The sequence below is a fragment of the Musca autumnalis genome, unplaced genomic scaffold (genome assembly GCF_047663935.1).
Source record: "Musca autumnalis isolate F117 unplaced genomic scaffold, ASM4766393v1 scaffold_2, whole genome shotgun sequence".
NCBI classification, from domain to species: domain Eukaryota; kingdom Metazoa; phylum Arthropoda; class Insecta; order Diptera; family Muscidae; genus Musca; species Musca autumnalis.
Window position 1 is genome coordinate 173,950,191 of NW_027411755.1, and position 24,581 is coordinate 173,974,771.

Here is a 24,581-nt window from a genome sequence, read left to right on the forward strand (position 1 = left end):
CTATACACAGAGTAAAGATTCCACATATACACACGAAAGGTATATTGGTGGTTAACATTATTGCCTTGGCAACGAAACTCCGATGGAAGCATAGAAACGTATAAGAAAAAAGAAAAATGATTAATGATTTTTATGTTAAAATGGTTTCTGGCAAAGTTTATACTTGGTTTAAATACATACATACATATGTATATACACATGCATATACGCACCAACTAATATACATGTATGTATTATACATATGTATAGCAAACAAAATTTGTTGTTAGACAAATCGAACCTTTGTTTAGAACTTTTAGTTATTTTCTCTTTTTATGTTTTTCTTTTGTCTTAAGCTTTTGTCTTCCTTTTTGTGATTCTAATTTACTTTTCATCATCATCTTTAACAAAGGCAACAGGAACAACAACATCATCAATCCTAAGGGTATTTGTGGGATTTTACAAGCCTTAGAGGGGAACCATTGATAAAGGTCACACACTCAGTACTGGCAGTATTAGGCAAGGATTTATTCATGTACAGATTAGGTTGATGTGACAATTTATCCCAATACTGGAACAAAGTTATGGGGTCATGATTAGTCTGTGTTCCGTTGTTTTCGTTATTCGTCCAAGTATATTTTTTGAAGTATTTGTCTTGTTTATTTCGATAGATTTTGTATAATTGGTTGTTGTCAATTTGTTAAGAAAGGGAGGTAGGGTCCAAAGTAATTTCTTGGGATGAAATCTAAAGTCGCCAGTGTTAGAGTGTTAGTACGAAATATTGTATAGCTAGTCTTTGAACACCATTCATAAAAAATTCGAAAATAATATTTTTCCTCTTTCCTCCTTTCCTCCTTGGTAGGTAGGTATATAAATATGGGGATCTGCTACATTGAAAAGTATTCTTAAAAAATTATTGTTTGATATAAGCTGTTCTTTGAAAACCTTTGTTTAAAAATCTTCGTTTGTGTACTTGTTCATTAGTTCTCGATCTTTTTAAATACAAGTATCGTTAAAATAATACTTTTTAAAAAATGTAAGCATCCGTAAGATGATATCCAAATCATTTAAAAAAAAACCTATGAAAAATATTTTTAAAAAATTAAGATATTTATAATTTTTTTTTGATCCCACATATTCGTAAAAAATTTTAAAAAATCAGCGTGCCCTTAAACAAATATTTAAAAAACACTAACGAACCCATAAAAACATTTTTAAAATATTAACTTGTACTTGAAAAATGTTTTTTAAAATTATTACAATTTTCTTTAGAAGCTCCACGTATGCTTGAAAATTTTTTGTTAAAATAATAATTTTTTTTAAATTTTGTTTTTTTCAAAATAGTCTGGCTTAATCCCATTGTTGTTGTTTTAATATTTTAAAACAACTAGTTTATTAGTGGAAAAGACTTGGCATTGTTCGCCAAGGGGTGAGGTTGCCAAGGAAAAAAAATCTCATTGAACTTTTTTCTTTGCTTACCTTTATACTTCGAGCTGACGATTGATGTTTGGGTATAAAAAGTTTCTTGTTGAAGAAGTTATTGAAAAATAACTTCGCTGGAGAATATCCACAAACAAGAAACAAGGGAACTGATGAGATCCAGTAGCGTGGATCGAAACTATAGTATTCCCTGCCTTACCCCTTGGCGAACAATGCCAAGTCTTTTCCACTAATAAACTAGTTGTTTTAAAATATTAAAACAACAACAATGGGATTAAGCCAGACTATTTTGAAAAAACAAAATTGCAAACGCTATCCCAATAAAAAACGCCACATTGTTTCTAATTGAAGACACTGGCACGACGTGTGTTGTTTTTGCTGTAAAGCAGACCAAGCAAATTTTGGTGTGTGCATTCGTTGAAATTCGACGACACATACTAGTGGAAGAGGTTTGAATTGTTTTCGCAGACACTTTCGTCGGAGTTGTGTGAGGTTGCCAAGGAAAAAAATTCTCATTGAACTTTTTTCTTTGCTTACCTTTATACTTCGAGCTGACGATTGATGTTTGGGTATAAAAAGTTTCTTGTTGAAGAAGTTATTGAAAAATAACTTCGGCGGAGAATATCCACAAACAAGAAACAAGGGAACTGATGAGATCCAGTGGCGTGGATCGAAACTATAGTATTCCCTGCCTTACCCCTTGGCGAACAATGCCAAGTCTTTTCCACAAATAAACTAGTTGTTTCAAAATATTAAAACAACAACAATGGGATTAAGCCAGACTATTTTGAAAAAGCAAAATTGCAAACGCTATCCCAATAAAAAACGCCACATTGTTTCTATTTTTTTTTTAAATAGATTCCACACATCCTACTTCATTTCATCTAATTTTTTTTTGTAAATTACAAAAATATATAACTTTTAAATCCACGCATTCTTGAAAATTTTGTTTTAAAAAATTAACAAAATTAAAAATTTTTTTAAATCCTAAATCATTAAAACTATTTTTTTTAATAACTAACTTGACAAATATTTTTTTTAAAAACTCCACGCATCGCTTTAAATTAAAAATGTTTTTTTTAATTGCCCGTATCTTTTTTTGGGTGCCACCGTGGTGCAATGGTATGCACACCCGCCTTGCACGCAGAAGGTCGTGGGTTCGATTCCCCGGCCAGGCAAGATCAAAATTTTCAACGGTGGCAAAATACCCCTCAGTAATGTTGGCGAGATTTCCTGAGTATTTCAGCCATGCAAAACTTCTCTATAAAGTGGTGTCGTAAGACACGCCGTTCGGACTCGGCGATAAACTGTAGGTCCCATATCATTGAGCTAATATGAATCGGGGTGCACTCATTGATATGAGAGAAGTCTCCCCTGTCCCGTCTGGGACGTTTGTGGAACAAATATTATATTATCTTTTTCAGTTAAAATTAGTTTTTAAAAATTCCTCGTATAATTTTTTTTAAATATTAAAAATTTTTTTGTAAATATAACAGTTTTTTTTTTTAATTTTAAAAATATTTTTATAATACTAAAAAAATGTTTGTTAAAAAATATTTTTTAAAATGGAATCCCACATATATATCATCTAATTTTTTTTTTGTAAATTACAAAAAATATATATTTTTTTAAATCCAAGCATCCTTGAAAATTTGCTTTAAAAAATTAAAAATATTTTTTTGATTCCACGTATCCTTAAAAAATATTTGTCAAAATTTAAATTATTTATTTTAGGTTTAAATTATTTTCTTAAAAATTACACGTATCCTTGAGAAATATTTTTTAAAACAAAATAAAAATATTTTTTAAGATTCCCACATCCTAAATCATTTAAAACATTTTTTTAAATAACTTATACTTGACCAACATTTTTTAAAAATTCCACGCATCCTTTTAAATTAAAAATGTTTTCTTTCTAAATTGCACGTCTCTATAAAAAATATTTAAATTAAAATTATTTTTTTTTAATTCCTCGTATCCGGTTTTTAAATATTAAAACTATTTTTGAAAATATAACAAATGTTTTTTTTTTTAATTTTAAAAAATATTTTTTAAATACTACATGACGAATTCTATTTTGATTTTCAAGATAGCCATGGTTAATCCCGTAGTTGTTGTTTTAATATTTTATTAAAACAACTTTGATTTATTAGTGGAAAAAACTGCAATGTTTGCCAAGGGGTGAGGCCGAAGATCCGAAACTATAGTCTTCCTGCCTTACCCCTTGGTAAACCTAGCCAATTTTTCCACTAAAAAATTAAAGTTGCTTTAATAAAATATTAAAACAACGACTATTGGATTAAGCCTGAATATTTTGAAAAGCAATATTAAAAATATTTAAAACTGAGAATAAACTGTATTACCTTACCATTATAGTTTTTTAATTCTCATATATAATTTAAAAAATCCACGCATCCTTTAAAAATAAGTTTAATAAATCCACGTATTTTTCCAAATTTTAAAAAAAAAACATGTATTATTTAAGAACATTTTTAAAAATCTACGCATCAACATATTATTTTTTTTTTTTTTTTGAAAAGTCCATGTAGACTTCAAAATATTTGTTCTTAACAATCAATCTTCAAAAATATTTTTAAAAATTCACGTACCCTTGATAATAGTTTTTAATATTTTACCGCATCTTTGAAAATATTTTTTAAAAGTGTACCGTATCCATGAAAAATATTGTTTTTAAATTTTACCGTAACTTTGAAAAATATTTTTTAAAATAATCTACCTGTCATTTAAAAATATTTTTTTAAAGTTTCCCGTATTCTTAAAAATATTATTTTAAATACCCCGTACTCGTGAAAAGTATTGAAAAATGGAAATTATTTAGAAAATATTTTTTAATGTCCACGTATCCTTGAAAAATTATTTTTTTCATGAACAATCGTCGATTTTTTAAGAATATTTTTTTTCAAGGAAAACAAAAAATCCATTTTTTATTTAAAAACATTTTTTGAAAAATTCACCTATTGAAAAATCCAAATATCCACGTATTGAAAAATATTTTTTGAAAAATCCAAGTATCCACGTATTGAAAAATATTTTTTGAAAAATCCAAGTATCCACGTATTGAAAAATATTTTTTGAAAAATCCAAGTATCCACGTATTGAAAAATATTTTTTGAAAAATCCACGCATTGAAAAATATTTTTTGAAAAATCCACGTATTGAAAAATATTTTTTCAAAAATTCACGTATTGAAAATATTTTTTGAAAAATCCACGTATCCACGTATTGTTAAATATTCTTTGAAAAATTCACGTATTGAAAAATATTTTTTGAAAAATCCACCTATCCACGTATTGTTAAATATTTTTTGAAAAATTCAGGTATTAAAAAATATTTTTTGAAAAATCCACGTATTGAAAAATATTTTTTGAAAAATCCACGTATCCACGTAATGAAAATAATTTTTTTAAAAATCCACGTATCCACGTAATGAAAAACAAATTTTGAAAAATCCACGTATCCACGTATTGAAAAATATTTTTTGAAATATCCACGCATCCACGTATTGAAAAATATTTTTTTTTTTTTTGAAAATCCACGTTACACTTATTGAAAAATATTTTTGAAAAATTCACGTATTGAAAACTATTTTTTGAAAAGTCCACGTTTCCTTAAAAAAATTATGTTTTTAACAATAAAAATACTTTTTTAAATAAATGTTTCCTTGAAAAATTATTTTTAAAATACACGTACCCTTGGAAAATATGTTTTAATATTTTACCGTATCTTTGAAAAATATTTTTAAAATTTACCATATTCTTAAAAAATTATATTTAAAATTTTACTTAATCATTGAAAAATATTTTTTTTAAATAATCCACCTATACTTAACAAATATTTTTAAAAAATTTCACGTGTCACTGACAAAGATTTTTTTAAATTTAATTTAATTTCACGTATCATTGAATAGAAAATATAATTTGGAAATCGTGGATGGAAAAAATTTTTCTAAACAAAATACTAAACAATTGGAAAATATTTTTAAAAAAATCCAGGTGTCTTTGAAAACAATTTTTAAAAGACCTGTTATCTTCCAACGGTATTTATGATTGATTTTTCTTTAAATTAACTTATCCTGGAAAAATATTCATATTTTTTATTTCTAATATCTTAAAAAATAATTAAAAATAACCTATCCTTTAAATTATTTTTTTAATTCTTGTATCCATGAAATAAATATATTTTAGATTCACTTTGGCAGTAAAGTAAATCAATTTTAACTACACCCACTTTAAAAACTTGTTTAATTTAAAATTTGAAAACAACAAATCTGTGATAAGGCTGGGCATACTTTAAAAATAAAAAATGAAATAAATATATTTAAAAAAGCCATGTATCCTAACATTTTTCCACGTATCCATGATAACATATTTTTTTAAATCCACTTATCCTGGATTCCTGCTATTCCTTGAAAAATATTTTTTAAACCAATTATCCATGATGCCTGTTACTCCTTGAACAATATTTTTTTAAATCCACTTATACTTGATGCCTGTATTTCCTTGAAAAATATAGTTTTAATCCACTTATCCTGGATTCCTGCTATTCCTTGAAAAATGGTTTACTCTTATTCCATTAAAAACAGGTTTCCTGCTAGTCCTTGATAAATATTGGAAAATCCACGTTTTCTATTAGTCTTTGAAAAATTTTGTTCTCGTTTAAGCCAAATTTTCTGCTAATCTTTAAAAATATTTAGGATAAAATCCACGATTTATTCTAGACTTGAAAAATATTTTTTTAAAAATCCACGTTTCCTGCCAGATCTTAAAAATAAAAGTTTCTTGGCCTGATGATCCTTAAAAATTAATTTATAGCTTAGTTTTTTTACTGAAATAAACTATAACATATTTTTAGAAATTATTTCAAATATAATTTATTATTTCAAATATAATTTATTATTAATTCCTTTTCTCTTTGTTTGCTTCCAGATGACGCCGCTGCAATGAGGAAGAACCATTAGCGTCATTGGCTATGGGACCAGAGGCATGGGTATGTGTGCGGACCCTGGGTCTTACCGGCGGTGTCAGGCATTAAGCCGAACGCGATTAACGTTCGCCACAAATATAGACAACAGCAACAACAACAGAAACGTCAACCACAATAATAGAAATAACATTAACAAAACGCTAAATAACCACAACAACAATAGCAACCACAACAATTTCAATAACACCCAACAACTAAACGGTAACAAAATACGCTTAACAATTGATAACAAGCGGCGGCAAACAACACGAAACCAAGAACAAGAACAGCAGCTGCAACATAACGATTATCAAATACGCTATAAATCATCAACTCAAATAGCTGCTGCTGCTACTGTTGCTACACTGAAAGCAACAACATCGTTACAAAACCACTTGGCAGATTGTTCGCTAACCACAACGATACTGGAGACGTTAAAGTATTATCGTTTACCGGTCACATTGACAACGTCTCCGATACGATATCAACGGCGACCACCAACAACAACAACACTTTCATCAGCAATACAACCTGCAGCGGCGATAACGATACCAAAATCACAGCGACAGCGTAGGGCCTCAGCGGCAACAGTAGCAGCAAAACCAACAGCAACACAAATAGACGAACCGTCAATAGCAAATCTTACTTCAACGTTTGATTTGACGGCGACGACAGCGACGACGCCTTTGTTGGCGGAGTTCGCAGCGACGTCGTCACATGGAAAATCAACAAATACAAGAAGACAATTTTCTTCAATCACCTCAACATCAGCAGCATCGTTGCCATCTTCGTCGTCATCATCGTCACCGCTAATAACAACGTCAGCCACATCAACAATATCTCTGCGTTCACCTCAACTAAAAATTGACAGCCTTTGTCATTGGCTTAGATCATCATTTCATCTGACAATAGTTTTCTTCATAATCCTACTATTGACAAAATCAGCCTATGCCAATAATAATATACCAGGTAAGCTGAGATATGAGAAATTATTATTATTTTGAAATAAAATAACAATTCAAAATTATATTGACGGGATCTATAGAAGAAAAGGCAGTATATTTAAAACTGCTTACTTCTTTCATTCTAATGAATTCATTTATACTAAAATCTTTAGATGAGGCGAGGGACATGAAATTTAAAAAGTCTGATGTTTATGGTATTTTTTGGCTATAGGCTTTTCATAAATAAAAATCTTTTTTTGTGATTTTTAATGATTTATTTTTCCAATATCAGTCACTCTCTTGCTCTCGTCAGTAACAGACGTGTTTCTACGCATAACGTTGATTTGTGTAATTATTACTTACAACAACGATTATACTACGAATTAAGTGATCAAAACAAACAAAATAAAACGTGCACATGGCCACGATGATCAAACGCACAGTGCGTTTTAAATATGAACAAGAAAAATAGGCCTAATTCAGCATCATTTATGATGACATCAAATAATTATTATGCTCCACTACAAACAGTGGATAACGAAGATGTTGATGATGAAGTTATCATTGAAAAAAAGCCTGCAAAAATCCAGGTTTCTCCTATTACTATCTTAAAGGTTACAACTGTGGAAGTTCATGAGATTTGTAAATCTGTCAATGTTGAAAATTATTCGGTACGAAAAATTTCTATCGGAGTAAAGTTATTCTGTCAATTGAAGGCTGATTTTGAAAAGATTTGTAAATGCTTGGAAAGCAAGTACGAGTATTTTACATACGCTACAAAGGATGAGAAACCATACAAAGCTCTGCTTTTTGGACTCGACAAACAAGATCCTCAAATTGTAAAGAAAAAATTGATAGATATGGGTCTGAAGTGCCTTGATGTAAAATTGGTGGTAAAGAAAGCAGTTCGTTTGCCAGAATTTATTATATTTGTTGTATATTTTCAACGCAAAACCATAACAATGAAGCAGCTAAGGCAATATTACTCTGATATTGAACGTAACAAAGTCACATGGGATTATCAGAGTTCAAACAAAACTCAAATAACGCAATGTTACAATTGCCAAATGTTTGGCCATGGAGCTAGCCGATGCAACGTCAAAACATTTTGTGCAAACTGTGCAGGTGCCCATAAAACGTCTGATTGCAAGGACAATGTAATAAAATGTGCAAATTGCGGTGGCGGTCACCAATCTGTTTCAGACAAATGCCCAAATAGGCAGTCATATCTAGAGATTCGTCAACGAATTCAACGTACTTCTCGAAGACAACCTATTGCCAGTAACAATTTCAATATGAACCATAGTAATTTTCCAAACAAACTCCAACAACCGCAACCTGTTTCAGGTCCCGCATGGCAAACTGGAGTCAACAACATCAACATCACTTCATATGATAACAACAATGTATCTAACAATGATTTATTTTCAATGGAAGAAATTAGAAATCTAACTCTAGATCTCATAACTAATCTTAAAAACTGTAAAACTAAGGCAGACCAATTCGTGGTTATTACCAATTTGGCTTGCAAATTCCTCTCTTAATGGATAAAATCAATATTATTACTTGGAATGCTAGAGGCATTCGCAATAAAAATATCGAACTTTTTAATTTTCTTTTAAGCAATGACATTCATGTATGTTTAGTGTCTGAAACCTGGTTAAAACCAAACATTTCTATAAGGCACAGTGCATTTCGTATTTACCGCTATGATAGGGATACTATTAGGGGCGGAGGAGTAGCTGTCATTGTCAAAAAGTCGGTTAGACATAGTTTGCTACCTATAGTCAACACACATGTAATTGAAAATGTGGGTATCCAAATTATTACCAGTTCTACACCCATAGATATTTATGCCTGTTATTTTCCGGGGGGAGCAGTGAGATCTGATACTAACAGGAAATTTCTTTTTGCAAATGACCTTTTTAAGCTAACAAGAGGTGATAAATATATTTTAGGTGGAGATTTCAATTGCCGCCACCAAGATTGGGGATGCCTAAGAGCTAATGCTTGGGGTAATGTGCTTCGTGAAAAAATAACAACATACAATACCAATATTATCTATCCAAATGACCACACGTACATACCATCTAATAGAAATAGGCAAGGGTCAACCCTTGACTTCTTCCTATCCAACATTCCAGAATTTTTATCTCAAGCAACCTCGCTGAATAATCTAAGTTCAGATCATTTACCTGTTAAGATAACGGTAGATCATAGTGTTACATGTCAACAATTCTTAAAGTATGATTTTAATAAAGCCAACTGGAGGGCTTATTCTAGAAGTATTAATTCAAGCCTAGTTACCCCTAACATTAACGAAATAGTAAACACCGAACAAGTGGACTCATTAATATCTATGTTTAAAGATTCCATTAAAAGAGCCATATCTTTTAGCGTTCCTCAAATACCAGTTAAACACACTGGAAAACAACTCCCTTTATACATACAAAATTTAATAAAATCTAGAAACAGATCAAGACGTATCTGGCAACGTCACCGTCAGTACCAGGATTTTCATGATATGAAGTCACTGGATGTAATAATACAAGCTGAAATCCAAAAATTCAGAAATAATTCATGGAATACCCTGTTATCTACGTTGGAAAAAGGTTCGCCACCGTTCTGGAATATTACTAAAATTCTTAGGAAAAAAGCTGTCAATATACCTACTTTGAAATATAATAACAGCTCTTATAATACTAACACCGAAAAGTGTGAAATTCTTGCCAATACTTTCGCTAATAACTCTCTAACATCTTACGCTAGTGATCCATCAACAGTGTTAGAAGTTCAGAGAAGTTTGGAATCCCTTTGTTTATCCAATGCAATACCTGGAAACGATATATCTGTAAACTTTTCACAAGTCTCATTCATAATCAAAAATTTAAAAACTAAAAAGTCCCCTGGATGTGACAGTATAAATAACAGATGCCTGAAAGCCTTGCCAAGGAACGGTATACACTTCTTAACCACTATTATCAATGCTTGTTTAAAATTAAATTATTTTCCCAATGAATTCAAAGAGGCAAAAGTAATTCCTATTAGGAAGCCCCATAAACCTCCTGATTCGCCGTTATCATATCGGCCAATTAGCCTACTTTCGTCGATAGGTAAAATTTTAGAAAAAATCATAAAAAATAAAATTAATGATTTTATAGAAGAAAATAATATCCTTCCCCCACAACAATTTGGGTTTAGGAGACAGCACAATACGGTTCATCCTCTTGTTAGAATAAAAAATATTGTTCGCTCAAATTTTGAGCAAAATAAATCAACAGGCATGGTCCTCTTGGACATCAAAGCCGCTTTTGACACCGTGTGGCATGATGGTCTTATTCATAAAATGTTAAAATTTAATATACCAATAACATTAATTAAAATAATTCAAAATTTCCTGACTGGTCGAACATTTAAGGTATATATAGGCTCACACTGTTCTAACTCAATGTTTATGACTGCTGGTTGTCCACAGGGATCCTGTTTGTCTCCCGTCTTATATAATTTGTATACTGCAGATGTACCTAAATTCAATAATTGCCAAATGTCAATATTTGCTGACGATACAGCTATTTTATGTTCGGACTTGCTAGCATCCGATATTATATTAAAATTTGCAAACCACCACCAAAGACATAATATCATATTTCAAAAAATGGAAAATTATGATAAACTGCGATAAAATTCAGGCTATATATTTTTCAAGAAAAAGGAAGCCTTGTTTTCTTCCTCAGTCGTCTATTATTATAAATAACACATCAATACCCTGGGAGCAGAATGTTAAATATTTGGGAGTCATGCTAGACCCCAAATTAACTTTCAAAAATCATATCCCTTATATTATAGATAAAATTAATAATACGATACGTATTCTGTACCCACTGATATGTAGGAAATCATTACTATCTATTACCAATAAAAAAATAATTTTTAAATGCATTTTTCACGCGATTATGTTCTATGCGGCACCTGTTTGGTCCAGCTGCGCAAATACACATATTAAAAAGTTACAAGTCGCTCAAAATAAGCTACTAAAACTTATGTATAATTTACCTTGGCACTACTCCACCGCAAGATTACATGAACTAGCTAATATAGAGACAGTAGATACCAGATTATTAAGGTTAACAGAAAATTTTAAAACCAGATGCGTATACTCTGATTTTTCTCATATTAATGATATAATATCATACTAAATGTTCCTGTGTTATTAGTCTAGCCTTAGAATAAGTTAATTTTACAATTATTTTTTAATCTTCAAATAGGTTTTTCCAATTTTTTCCTTCCAAAAAGTCATGCTTAAATACGTATACATATTTTAAATTTTTTATTAATATCATAGAAGAAAAAGATGTATTCTTGAACTCTAAATCCTTATGAATTGTATCCAAAAATTTGTAATATTATTTGAAATAAATGAAATGAATGAAAATGAATTTTTCCAATATTTCGATTGGAATCTCCAATCATCATCAGGGAACTACAATTTTAACACAAAACCAGCATCTACAAAAACAATATTACAAATTAGAAACTTACTTAAATATATTTTTAAAATTCTATATTATTTAAAAATATCTTTAATATAAAATATTATTTAAAAAATCTTTAAAATTAAATATTATTTAAAAATATCTTTAATATAAAATATTATTTAAAAAATCTTTAAAATTAAATATTATTTAAAAATATTTTTAAAATATCCGCGTATTGTTTTAAAATATTTTTAAAAAATCCACGTGTTATTTAAAATTAATTTTAAAAATCCACGTATTATTTAAAAAAAAATCTATGTATTATTTAAAAATATTAAAAAAAAAAATCAATGTATTATTTAAAAATATTTAAAAAAAATCAATCTATTATTTAAAAATATTTTTAAAAAATCCACGTATTATTTAAATATATTTTTAAAATTAAATTTAAATAATATTTAAAAATATTTTTTAAAAAAGCTACGTATTATTTAAAAATATTTTTAAAAAATCCACGTATTATTTAAATATATTTTTAAAATTAAATTTAAATAATATTTAAAAATATTTTTTAAAAAAGCTACGTATTATTTAAAAATATTTTTAAAAAATCCACGTATTATTTAAATATATTTTTAAAATTAAATTTAAATAATATTTAAAAATATTTTTTAAAAAAGCTACGTATTATTTAAAAATATTTTTAAAAAATCCACGTATTATTTAAGAATATTTTTAAAAAATCCACTTATTATTAAAAAAATTTAAAAGAAACCCACGTATTATTAAAAAATATTTGTAAAAAATCCACGTATTATTTAAACATATTTTTAAAAAATTCAAGTATTATTTAAATTTTTTTTAAGAATTTTTAAAAATATTTTGTAAAAAAATCCACTTGTTATTTAAAATTTATTTTAAAAAATCCACGTATTATTTATATTTTTAAACAATATATATGTCTATTTTTAAAAAAAAATTATGTATTATTTAAAAATATTTTGAAAAAAATCCACGTATTATTTAATAATATTTAAAAAAAATTCCACGTATTATTTAAAACTATTTTTTTAAATCCTCATATTATTTAAAAATATTTTTTAAAAATCCTCGTATTATTTAAAAATATTTTTAAAAAATCCAAGTATTATTTAAACAAATGTTTGTTTTGTTTTTGGTTGAAGTTTCAATCTCATTTGGTTGTTTTTAATTCTGGAGTGTTACCCCCAATGGCTTAAGCTTCATCATTACTCTCTCTTACAGAGAGTATTGCTATTCAAAACGAACTGACAGTGTTGCAAAATTTTACTGATCGCTACCAATATCATGATTTCATCCCTGCGAAGGGAATTATCAATTGGCTTCTCAGTTTTTGAAATGATGCCTTTTTAGCGAAAAACCGAACTCTTTAAGTGTCTAGTATTCTCATATGAATGAGAATCACACTCACTCTTCGGCTTTTCCAAAGAAACACCAAAACCAAAATATTTTGCAACATGTCAGCACGTATCAACTAAGAATTCATCAAATTCTGTGAGTTGAAAAGAACATCAACACAGTTGCCTGTGAGGTTGTTGTTGGAATTTTGTTTTTTGTTTTAAACAAAGTTCCCCGCCGCGTGCCTCCGCTGTTTTTTGTTTGTTTTGTTTTTTGTTGAAGTTTCAATCTCATTTGATTGTTTTTAAGTCTGGAGTGTTACCCCAATGGCTTAAGCTTCATCATTACTCTCTCTTAGAGAGCGTAATGTTTTTCAAAACGAACTGACAGTGTTGCAAAATTTTACTAAAATTTTGCAACAATGCCAGTTCGTTTTGAAAAACATTACTCTCTGTAAGAGAGAGTAACACTCCAGACTTAAAAACATTTAAAAAAAAATTAAAAAATCAACGTATTATTTAAAAATATTTTAACAAATATAAAAAATATTAGATAAATATATATTTAAAAAATACACGAATAATCTACAATTATTTTTTAAAGCAATGACGAATAATAAAAATTATTATTTAGAGTATTTAAAAAAAAATTATTTAAATATTTTTGAAAAGTCCACGTATTATTTAAAAATATTTTTAAAAAATCAACGTTTATTTTAATATTATTAAAATATTTTTAAATAATATTTAAATATTATTATTAAAAATAATATAAAAAAATCCAAGTACTATTTAAAGATATTTTTAAAAAATCCACGTATTATTTAAAAATATTTTTAAAAAATCCAAGTATTATTTAAATATATTGTTAAAATTAAATTTACATAATATTTAAACACATTTTTTAAAAAAGCTACGTATTATTTTCAAATAGCTTTTAATAATACGTAGATTTATTTAAAAAATATTTTTATATAATGCGTGGATTTCTTTTAAAAATATTTTAAAATAATACATAGATTTTTTAAATATTTTTAAATAATACGTGGATTTTATAAAAATATTTTTAAATAAAAGTAGATTTTTTAAAAATATTTTTAAATAATAAGTGATTTTTTAAAATATTTTTAAATAATACGTGGATTTTTTAGAAATATTCTTAAATAATACGTGGATTTGTTAAAAGATATTTGAAATAATACGTGGATTTTTTAAAAATATTTTAAATAATAGGTGGATTTTGTAAAAATATTTTAAATAATACGTGGATTTTTTAACAATATTTTAAATAATACGTGGATTTTTTAACAATATTTAAATAATACGTGGAATTTTTAAAAAATATTTTAAATAATACGTGGATTTTTTAAAAATATTTTAAAAAATACCTGTATTTTTTTAAAAATATTTTAAATAATACGTGGATTTTTTAAAAATATTTTAAATAATACCTGGATTTTTTAAAAATATTTTAAATAATACCTGGATTTTTTAAAAATATTTTAAATAATACGTGGATTTTTTAAAAATATTTTAAAAAATACCTGGATTTTTTTAAAAATATTTTAAATAATACGTGGATTTTTTAAAAATATTTTAAATAATACCTGGATTTTTTAAAAATATTTTAAATAATACCTGGATTTTTTAAAAACACGACATATTGAAAAATATTTTATAAAAAATCAACGTAATATTGAAAAATATTTTTTTAAAATTCCACTTATTCTTTGAAAAAATATTTTTAAAATTCCACTTATCGTTGAAAATAATTTTTATATCCAACTACCTTTAAAAAATATATTTTAAATAATCCGCGTATCGTTGAAGAATATTTAAAAATCTACCTATCCTTAGAAAAATATTTTTTTAGAAATCCACGTATCCTTAAGAAATATTTTTTAAGAAATGCAAATTTTTTAACAGAAGGCGACTCAGTTCTGTGGACTTCGATTCCGAAACTTTGCTGTCCACAGTTACAATTTTTAATGCTTTTTGAAATTTTTTCTCAATCATGAGATTATTATAACAGTTAGGGCTAGTCCTTGTCTTGTCTTTGATCACTTTGCTATTGGTTAATTTGTATATTTCTACAACAGAATATTTAAAATCCCTAACCATTACCACAAAGCCAGCTCCACATCACTACCGATCAACCAACCATCATTTGCTACAACAATCAGTTATATGTCAAAAGCAAATCCATTAAAACCAATTTCATTTAATTGCCAATAATATTGTCATCCTAGACAAATACTTGTAATTCCCAAGACAATGATTGACATTTCTCGTTAACAATTCCGCTGTTCACTACTACCCGGGCACATTGTAATGGGCCATCAGGAGGACGATGTTATACTTCAAATTACTATCAAATTACTCGTAATATTTTTGAAAAATGGCAAAGAACGAACGAAATATAAGCAGACGAAGAAGAAGAACGAATATAAATGGATATTTTGCGCAACCCCACCACCCCCCTAGAAAACAACAATAACAAAAACAAAAAGCAACAAAAATGTGTAATGTTGTAATGACAAAATGCTTTCTTTTATCCTTAACAACGATATTGCTGCTGATAAAAATGGGTGGTATAAGGGGGTTCAGCTAGCTTTCTGGTTGATTTTTTTATGTCATAATGTCGATTTCGTGGTGTTGTATCACTTGTAGTACACCAACCAAAAGAAACGTGTATTATTGATAAGATAACAGCAACGGCGTTGTTGTCCAGGAAACAGTAGAAACACATCATCATCCTTCACATCATCGTTATCAGTGCTAACTATAAAATTGCGTTCAAGAAGAAGTGGAAAAAAGAAGAGGAAGAAAAAATGATGATATCTCATCTTTCAATTTTTACAGTGTTTCTTTTTAGCCATTGCTTGGCAATTGTCTCAATGTCCTTTTTATCTATTCCCCCTTCAATTTTCCGTTTCGTTTAGGGCATTACTCTGCCCCACTCGCTCACACCCCAACTCTTACTGTTTTACGAAATGTTTTTTTCTTTTTTCATTTTAATAGCCGACCAACCGTCCGGTAGTTATGTTATCAAGTGTAACATTAAATTTTGATTTATGATCTGTGTTTCCATTCACCAACAAATCGCAAAGAGAAATGCGACAATTTATTATCAACTTTGTCAATTACACCATTTTACACCATGTGACCTTGTAGTGTTACTAAAAAGGAAAGCGGATGCATTGTGGGTCACTTTTAGGTTGAAAAAAAAAACTAGGAAATTTTAATTAAAAGTAAAAAATTTTGGAACACCGATTTTCAATATTTTATCTCCACCGACGATAAAAGACTAATGGGTTGACAAGCGGAAATCGTGGAGACCAAGGACTAAAACCAAATATCAGGCTAAATACCAATACACTTTTTTTTGGGAAAAGGATATTGGTTTTGTAGCCGGTATTCGATCTGCCCGTCTGCCCGTAGATGAATGTTTCAATTCGAATAGGCTGAGGGTATATCTCTGATAGTTTTTCACTTGTTCGTTCACGTATTATTTAAAAATATTTTTGAAAAATCCAGGTATTATTAAAAACAATTTTTAAAAAATCCAGGTATTATTTAAACCAATTTTTAAAATATCCAGGTATTATTTAAGACAATTTAAAGAAAAAATTCACGTATTTTTTAAAAATATTTTTACAAAATCCAGGTATTATTTAAAATATTTTTAAAAAATCCACGTATTATTTAAAACTATTTTTAAAAAATCCAGGTATTATTAAAAAATATTTTCCAAAAAATCAACGTATTTTTTAAAAATATTTAAAAAAACACTTATTATTTAAAAATCTTTTTAAAAAATCCCCTATTATTTAAGAACATTATTCAAAAAAATTGTTTAAAAATAGTTTTTTTTAAAGCCACTTATTATTTAAAAATATATTTTAAAAAAGACACGTATTATTTAAAAATATTTTGAAAAAAAATCCACATATTATTTAAAAGTATTTTTAAAAAAATCCACGTAGTATTTAAAAATATTTTTTAAAAAATCTACATATTATTTAAAAATATTTTTAAAAAATCTATGTATTATTTAAAAATGAAGCATATCAACTTTTAAAAATATTTTTAAAAAATTCATATATTTTAAAAATATAATTAAAAAATCCTCTCATTATTTAAAAAAATCTACGTACTATTTAAAAAATTTTTAAAAAAATCCACGTATTATTTCAAAATATTTTTTAAAAATCCTCGTATTAATTAAAAATATTTTTAAAAAATCCACGTACTATTTAAAAATATTTAAAAAAATACACGTATTATTTCAAAATATTTTTTAAAAATCCACGTACTATTTAAAAATATTTAAAAAAATACACGTATTATTTCAAAATATTTTTTAAAAATTCTCGTATTAATTAAAAAGATTTTTAAAAAAATCCACGTATTATTTAAAAATATTTTTTAAGCAACGTATTATTTAAAAATATGTTTAAAATAAAACTTAAAAATATTTTTAAAAAATCCACGTATTATTTAAAAATATTTTTTAAAAATCCACGTATTATTTAAAAATATTTTTTTAAAATCCACGTATTATTTAAAAATATTTTTTAAAAATCCACGTATTATTTAAAAATATTTTTTACAAATCCACGTATTATTTAAAAATAATTTTTAAAAATCCACGTATTGTTTAAAAATATTTTTTAAAAATACACGTATTATTTAAAAATATTTTTAAAAAATCCACGTATTATTTAAAAATATTTTTAAAAAATCCACGTATTATTTAAAAATATTTTTAAAAAATCCACGTATTATTTAAAAATATTTTTAAAAAATCCACGTATTATTTAAAAATATTTTTAAAAAATCCACGTATTATTTAAAAATATTTTTAAAAAATCCACGTATTATTTAAAAATATTTTTAAAAAATCCACGTATTATTTAAAAATATTTTTAAAAAATCCACGTATTATTTAAAAATATTTTTAAAAAATCCACGTATTATTTAAAAATATTTTTAAAAAATCCACGTATTATTTAAAAATATTTTTAAAAAATCCACGTATTATTTAAAAATATTTTTAAAAAATCCACGTATTATTTAAAAATATTTTTAAAAAATCCACGTATTATTTGAAAATATTTTTAAAAAATCCACGTATTATTTAAAAATATTTTTAAAAAATCCACGTATTATTTAAAAATATTTTTAAAAAATCCACGTATTATTTAAAAATATTTTTAAAAAATCCACGTATTATTTAAAAATATTTTTAAAAAATCCACGTAATATTTAAAAATATTTTTAAAAAATCCACGTAATATTTAAAAATATTTTTAAAAAATCCACGTATTATTTAAAAATATTTTTAAAAAATCCACGTATTATTTAAAATTATTTTTAAAAAATCCACGTATTATTTAAAAATATTTTTAAAAAATCCACGTAATATTTAAAAATATTTTTAAAAAATCCACGTAATATTTAAAAATATTTTTAAAAAATCCACGTAATATTTAAAAATATTTTTAAAAAATCCACGTATTATTTAAAAATATTTTTAAAAAATCCACGTATTATTTAAAAATATTTTTAAAAAATCCACGTATTATTTAAAAATATTTTTAAAAAATCCACGTATTATTTAAAAATATTTTTAAAAAATCCACGTATAAATTAAAAATATTTTTAAAAAATCCACGTATTATTTAAAAATATTTTTAAAAAATCCACGTATAAATTAAAAATATTTTTAAAAAATCCACGTATAAATTTAAAAAAAATTTTTAAAAAATCCTCGTTTTAATTAAAAATATTTTTATAAAATCCACGTATTAATTAAAAATATTTTTAAAAAATCCACGTATTAATTAAAAATATTTTTAAAAAACCACGTATTAATTAAAAATGTTTTTAAAAAATCCACGTATTATTTAAAAATGTTTTTAAAAAATCCACGTATTATTTAATAATGTTTTTAAAAAATCCACGTATTATTTAAAAATGTTTTTAAAAAATCCACGTATTATTTAAAAATTTTTTTAAAAAATCCACGTATTATTTAAAAATGTTTTAAAAAAATCCACGTATTATTTAAAAATGTTTTTAAAAAATCCACGTATTATTTAAAAATGTTTTTAAAAAATCCACGTATTATTTAAAAATGTTTTTAAAAAATCCACGTATTATTTAAAAATGTTTTTAAAAAATCCACGTATTATTTAAAAATGTTTTTAAAAAATCCACGTATTATTTAAAAATGTTTTTAAAAAATCCACGTATTATTTAAAAATGTTTTTAAAAAATCCACGTATTATTTAAAAATGTTTTTAAAAAATCCACGTATTATTTAAAAATGTTTTTAAAAAATCCACGTATTATTTAAAAATGTTTTTAAAAAATCCACGTATTATTTAAAAATGTTTTTAAAAAATCCACGTATTATTTAAAAATGTTTTTAAAAAATCCACGTATTATTTAAAAATGTTTTTAAAAAATCCACGTATTATTTAAAAATGTTTTTAAAAAATCCACGTATTATTTAAAAATGTTTTTAAAAAATCCACGTATTATTTAAAAATGTTTTTAAAAAATCCACGTATTATTTAAAAATGTTTTTAAAAAATCCACGTATTATTTAAAAATGTTTTTAAAAAATCCACGTATTATTTAAAAATGTTTTTAAAAAATCCACGTATTATTTAAAAATGTTTTTAAAAAATCCACGTATTATTTAAAAATGTTTTTAAAAAATCCACGTATTATTTAAAAATGTTTTTAAAAAATCCACGTATTATTTAAAAATGTTTTTAAAAAATCCACGTATTATTTAAAAATGTTTTTAAAAAATCCACGTATTATTTAAAAATGTTTTTAAAAAATCCACGTATTATTTAAAAATGTTTTTAAAAAATCCACGTATTATTTAAAAATGTTTTTAAAAAATCCACGTATTATTTAAAAATGTTTTTAAAAAATCCACGTATTATTTAAAAATGTTTTTAAAAAATCCACGTATTATTTAAAAATGTTTTTAAAAAATCCCCGTATTATTTAAAAATGTTTTTAAAAAATCCACGTATTATTTAAAAATGTTTTTAAAAAATGCACGTATTATTTATAAATGTTTTTAAAAAATCCACGTATTATTTAAAAATGTTTTTAAAAAATCCACGTATTATTTAAAAATAATTTTTAAAAATCCACGTATTGTTTAAAAATATTTTTTAAAAATCCACGTATTATTTAAAAATATTTTTTACAAATCCACGTATTATTTAAAAATAATTTTTAAAAATCCACGTATTGTTTAAAAATATTTTTTAAAAATCCACGTATTATTTAAAAATGTTTTTAAAAAATCCACGTATTATTTAAAAATGTTTTTAAAAAATCCACGTATTATTTAAAAATGTTTTTAAAAAATCCACGTATTATTTAAAAATGTTTTTAAAAAATCCACGTATTATTTAAAAATGTTTTTAAAAAATCCACGTATTATTTAAAAATGTTTTTAAAAAATCCACGTATTATTTAAAAATGTTTTTAAAAAATCCACGTATTATTTAAAAATGTTTTTAAAAAATCCACGTATTATTTAAAAATATTTTTAAAAAATCCACGTATTATTTAAAAATATTTTAAAAAATCCAGGTATTATTTAAAAATATTTTTAAAAAATTCACGTATTATTTAAAAATATTTTTAAAAAATCCACGTATTATTTAAAAATATTTTTAAAAAATCCACGTATTATTTAAGAATAATTTTAAAAAATCCACGTATTTTTTTAAAATTTGTTTAAAACCATCAACGTATTATTTAAAAATATGTTTAAAAAATCCACGTATTATTTAAAAAAAATTTTAAAAAATCCAAGTATTATTTCAAAAATATTTTTTAAAGCCACGTATTATTCAAAAAATATTTTTAATAAATCCAAAATATACTTGTTCTTTCTTAGCTAACCTTTGCCAATAGCAATTTTGGAACATTTTGACAAATAATTTTTCGAATTTTTGACAGAAAATATTCAATTTAGTCACATTGTGTAATGGCAGCGGCCACTGTTCATCGGTGGAATAGAATTTGACTTAAAATCTCCCCCATCCCACACCGTGTCAGAATATTTAGTTTATTGCGTGACTTCCTTCCTAATCGTTAACAATTTTCTTATCAATAGCATTTCTATTGCGCCATTGAGAGTCCTATAAATGTCATTGGAACACGCAAAATGCCCACTTAGCCGGGTGAAATTACTTCATTGCAAATGGAAACTTTGATTACAAAGACATCGATTATTTACAATTGAGTGATTGCCTTAAATTCCTCTACAGAAAATGTACTATTTGATACTACAAAAAACAAGAGTTTTTTTTTTGCATTTTCCCTGAGCAAAATTTCTAATTCGCTTTACACTCTATGTATCGTTCAAAATGCCCTATTGAATGGATCCATGAAAAACATGTTCATCAAACAAAGAATTCATTTAAAGAGTTTACAAAACATTTCCGAGAAGAACAATACCTGAGACAAAGCATAAAACTCCTCTATTGAAATGTTGCATTAGAGCAAAAGTAGATAACCAAAAATAGCCAACATGTTGTTGCGTGTATGTGTGAATGCCACCACAGCATGTACATGCCACACTCATAAGACCAAGGATGCAACACGCACACCAGGTGGTCTTACAAATTTCTCTATAACACACTCTGCAGCAACATAAATACATACGCACATGGGAATTGTACAATGCCTGCTGCCTAGGCTTTTGCCATGAATAGTTGGTAGGAAGGTGATACTCATTTTTCTGTCTGGCCACCAGCAGCATGCCTAATGAAACAACTCGACAGTAAAAATGCAGGGTGTAACGACAAAGTGAAGCACTCTTCCCCTCCGTCCATGAACAAGTGTAGCATGTAACATTACAATGTGTGTGTGTCCTTTTTGTAGCCTAGTCAAGGATAATCAGGATATGCCTGAATGCCTTTAGCTCAAAGGAGTGGGATGCTGTTTTTATTTATGTCATACACTAACTGGACTTTATACGCTTGTTGTTCGTCATCGGTATGGGGATCAGATGCGTATAATGAAGATGACGATAATGACAATGAGACATACAATGATGACTAAGCTAGCCGGTTGAAATGCAGCATAACGGATAACTGTAGCATAACTGTTATATAATACACACACATATCAGAAAACCCTCAACTTTCAAAAGCTATCCTGTGTTGTGTGGTTGCTTTTGGAAAAATGAATTGTGATGAATACGAAGATATGAAAGAATGTCACAAATCAACTTGAGTATTTTGTGGGAAATTTTTGGAATTGTCTGATCTGGAATTAATGTTCCACAAGGCGAGTTGGTTCTTTTGACATTTCCAACAAAAGAAGAAGAACAAGCGGAAATAAGCAAGACAGTTCAAATAAATTGGCCTAAAGCCTAATTGTCTTAAGAGGTTTATTATTTCCCCTATTTTTTATCCTCAAGCATAGTATGGACAGTATATTAAGTTTGTTTTTCCGTTTGTAACGCATTGAGATAATCATTTGCGACTCTTACTTACTTACTTAGCTGGCCCATTACAGAACATTTGTTCCATAAGCCGAACTAAGAAAAGATCTCCAACTCTATCTGTTTAGTGCTTCGCTTTCTGGAATACCGCGCCTTGTCATCTCTTCATCCACTTGTTTGCGCCATGTATTCTTTGGCCTGCCAGTTCTGCGTGCACCGTCAAGCGGCTTATACGACTTTTTAGCGGGTTTATCATCGCTCATTCTTATGATATGGCCCAGGCAACACAATCGTTGCATCTCAATACGTTTAACTGTATTGATGTCGTTGTATAGCAGATAAAACTCGTGGTTCATGTGACGTCGATATTCACCGTCAACGCAGATTGGTCCGTAGATCTTTCGAAGAATTTTTCTCTCAAACACACCAAGCACTGCCTTATCTGCTCGCGCAAGTACCCAGGCTTCGGAACCATACATCAGCACGGGTAGTATCAGTGTTTTGTTAAGCGTTATTTTTGTTTGACGAGATGTGGATTTGTTTTTTAACTGTTTACTTAAGCCAAAGTAGCATCTGTTAGCCAATACAATTCTTCTTTTTATTTCACAACTGATGTCGTTAGTTGTGTTTACGGCGGTGCCGAGGTAGACGAAGTATTTTACTACCTTAAAATTATAGGAACCAACGTCAACAGTTGGCCCGATCTCTATGGACGCATTGCGCGTCGACACCATCACCTTAGTCTTCCCGCCGTTTACCACCAGACCCACTTTAGAAGATTCTCCTTCGACCTTCATAAAGGTATCAGTTACTTCTTTTACTGATCGTCCCATGATGTCTATATCATCAGCATAAGCAAGTAACATGTGGCTATTGGTGTAGATTGTGCCACTTCTTTTGACGTTTGCCTCTCGTATAACCTTTTCTAGCAGGATGTTGAAGAGATCACACGAGAGGCTGTCTCCTTGCCTGAAACCTCTTTTGGTACAAAATTCTTCGGAGAGGTTCTTTCCTATTTTAAATGAGGATCTCGTGTCAGTTAAAGTAATTTTACAATGCCGAATGAACTTTGCGGGGATACCAAATTCAGACATGGCCTGGAATACCTTTGAACGTTCTGGGCTGTCGAAGGCGGCTTTATAATCAACAAAAAGGTGGTAAGTGTCGATCTGCATCTCTTGGGTCTTCTCCAGGATTTGCCGCAGGGTAAATACCTGGATAATGGTGGATTTGCCAGGTCTAAAGCCGCATTGGTATGGCCCAATTATTTCATTGACCATAGGCTTTAGTCGTTCGCACAATATCCCTGACACTATCTTGTAGGCGATAGGGAGAAAACTTATGCCCCTATAGTTAGAGCATAAAGTCTTATCTCCTTTCTTATGGACGGGGCAAAGGATGCTTAGGTTCCAATCGTCGGGTATGCGTTCTTCCTGCCAGATGGAGCTAACTAGCTGATGCATACACGTTATCAGTGTGTCGCCTCCGGTTTTAAATAGTTCGGCTCTTAGTCCATCAGCTCCTGCTGCCTTATTATTCTTCAGCCGGTTTATTGTTGTCTTTACCTCATCTTGGCCGAGTGGTATACATTCAATACCATCTTCTGGGATTGGATTTGTGGTATCTTCGTCGACTTCGCTACTATTGGATACCAACAGTTTGGAAAAATGTTCTTTCAATATCCTTAGCACACTATCTGTATCACTTACCAAATTACCTTGCTGGTCTCTACAGGAGGATGTGCCAGTTCCAAAGTCATCAGTTTGATGTTTCACTCTTTGGTAGAATTGCCGGACTTAATTCTGTCTTCTGTACATCTCGATTTGTCCACATTCCCGCTTTTCCATCTCTCTCTTTTTCCTGCGGAAAAGACTTTTCTCCCGATACCTCT

The 24,581-nt window shown here is 27.2% G+C and overlaps 1 protein-coding gene across 6 annotated transcripts in view; it reads left to right on the top strand.

Moving 5' to 3' along the window:
* The window catches only part of tutl (immunoglobulin superfamily member turtle), a 474,553-nt gene that overhangs the window by 144,017 nt on the left and 305,955 nt on the right, over nt 1-24,581 (top strand). For all 6 annotated transcript variants that reach the window (XR_012410506.1, XM_073969923.1, XM_073969927.1 and 3 more), the window contains exon 3: nt 6,366-7,371. Coding sequence is in view for 5 of the 6 variants with exons in the window: in XM_073969923.1 (XP_073826024.1) it covers nt 6,423-7,371 (949 nt within the window). In the remaining variant the exon portion in view is untranslated. The remainder of the gene's footprint in view (nt 1-6,365; nt 7,372-24,581) is intronic.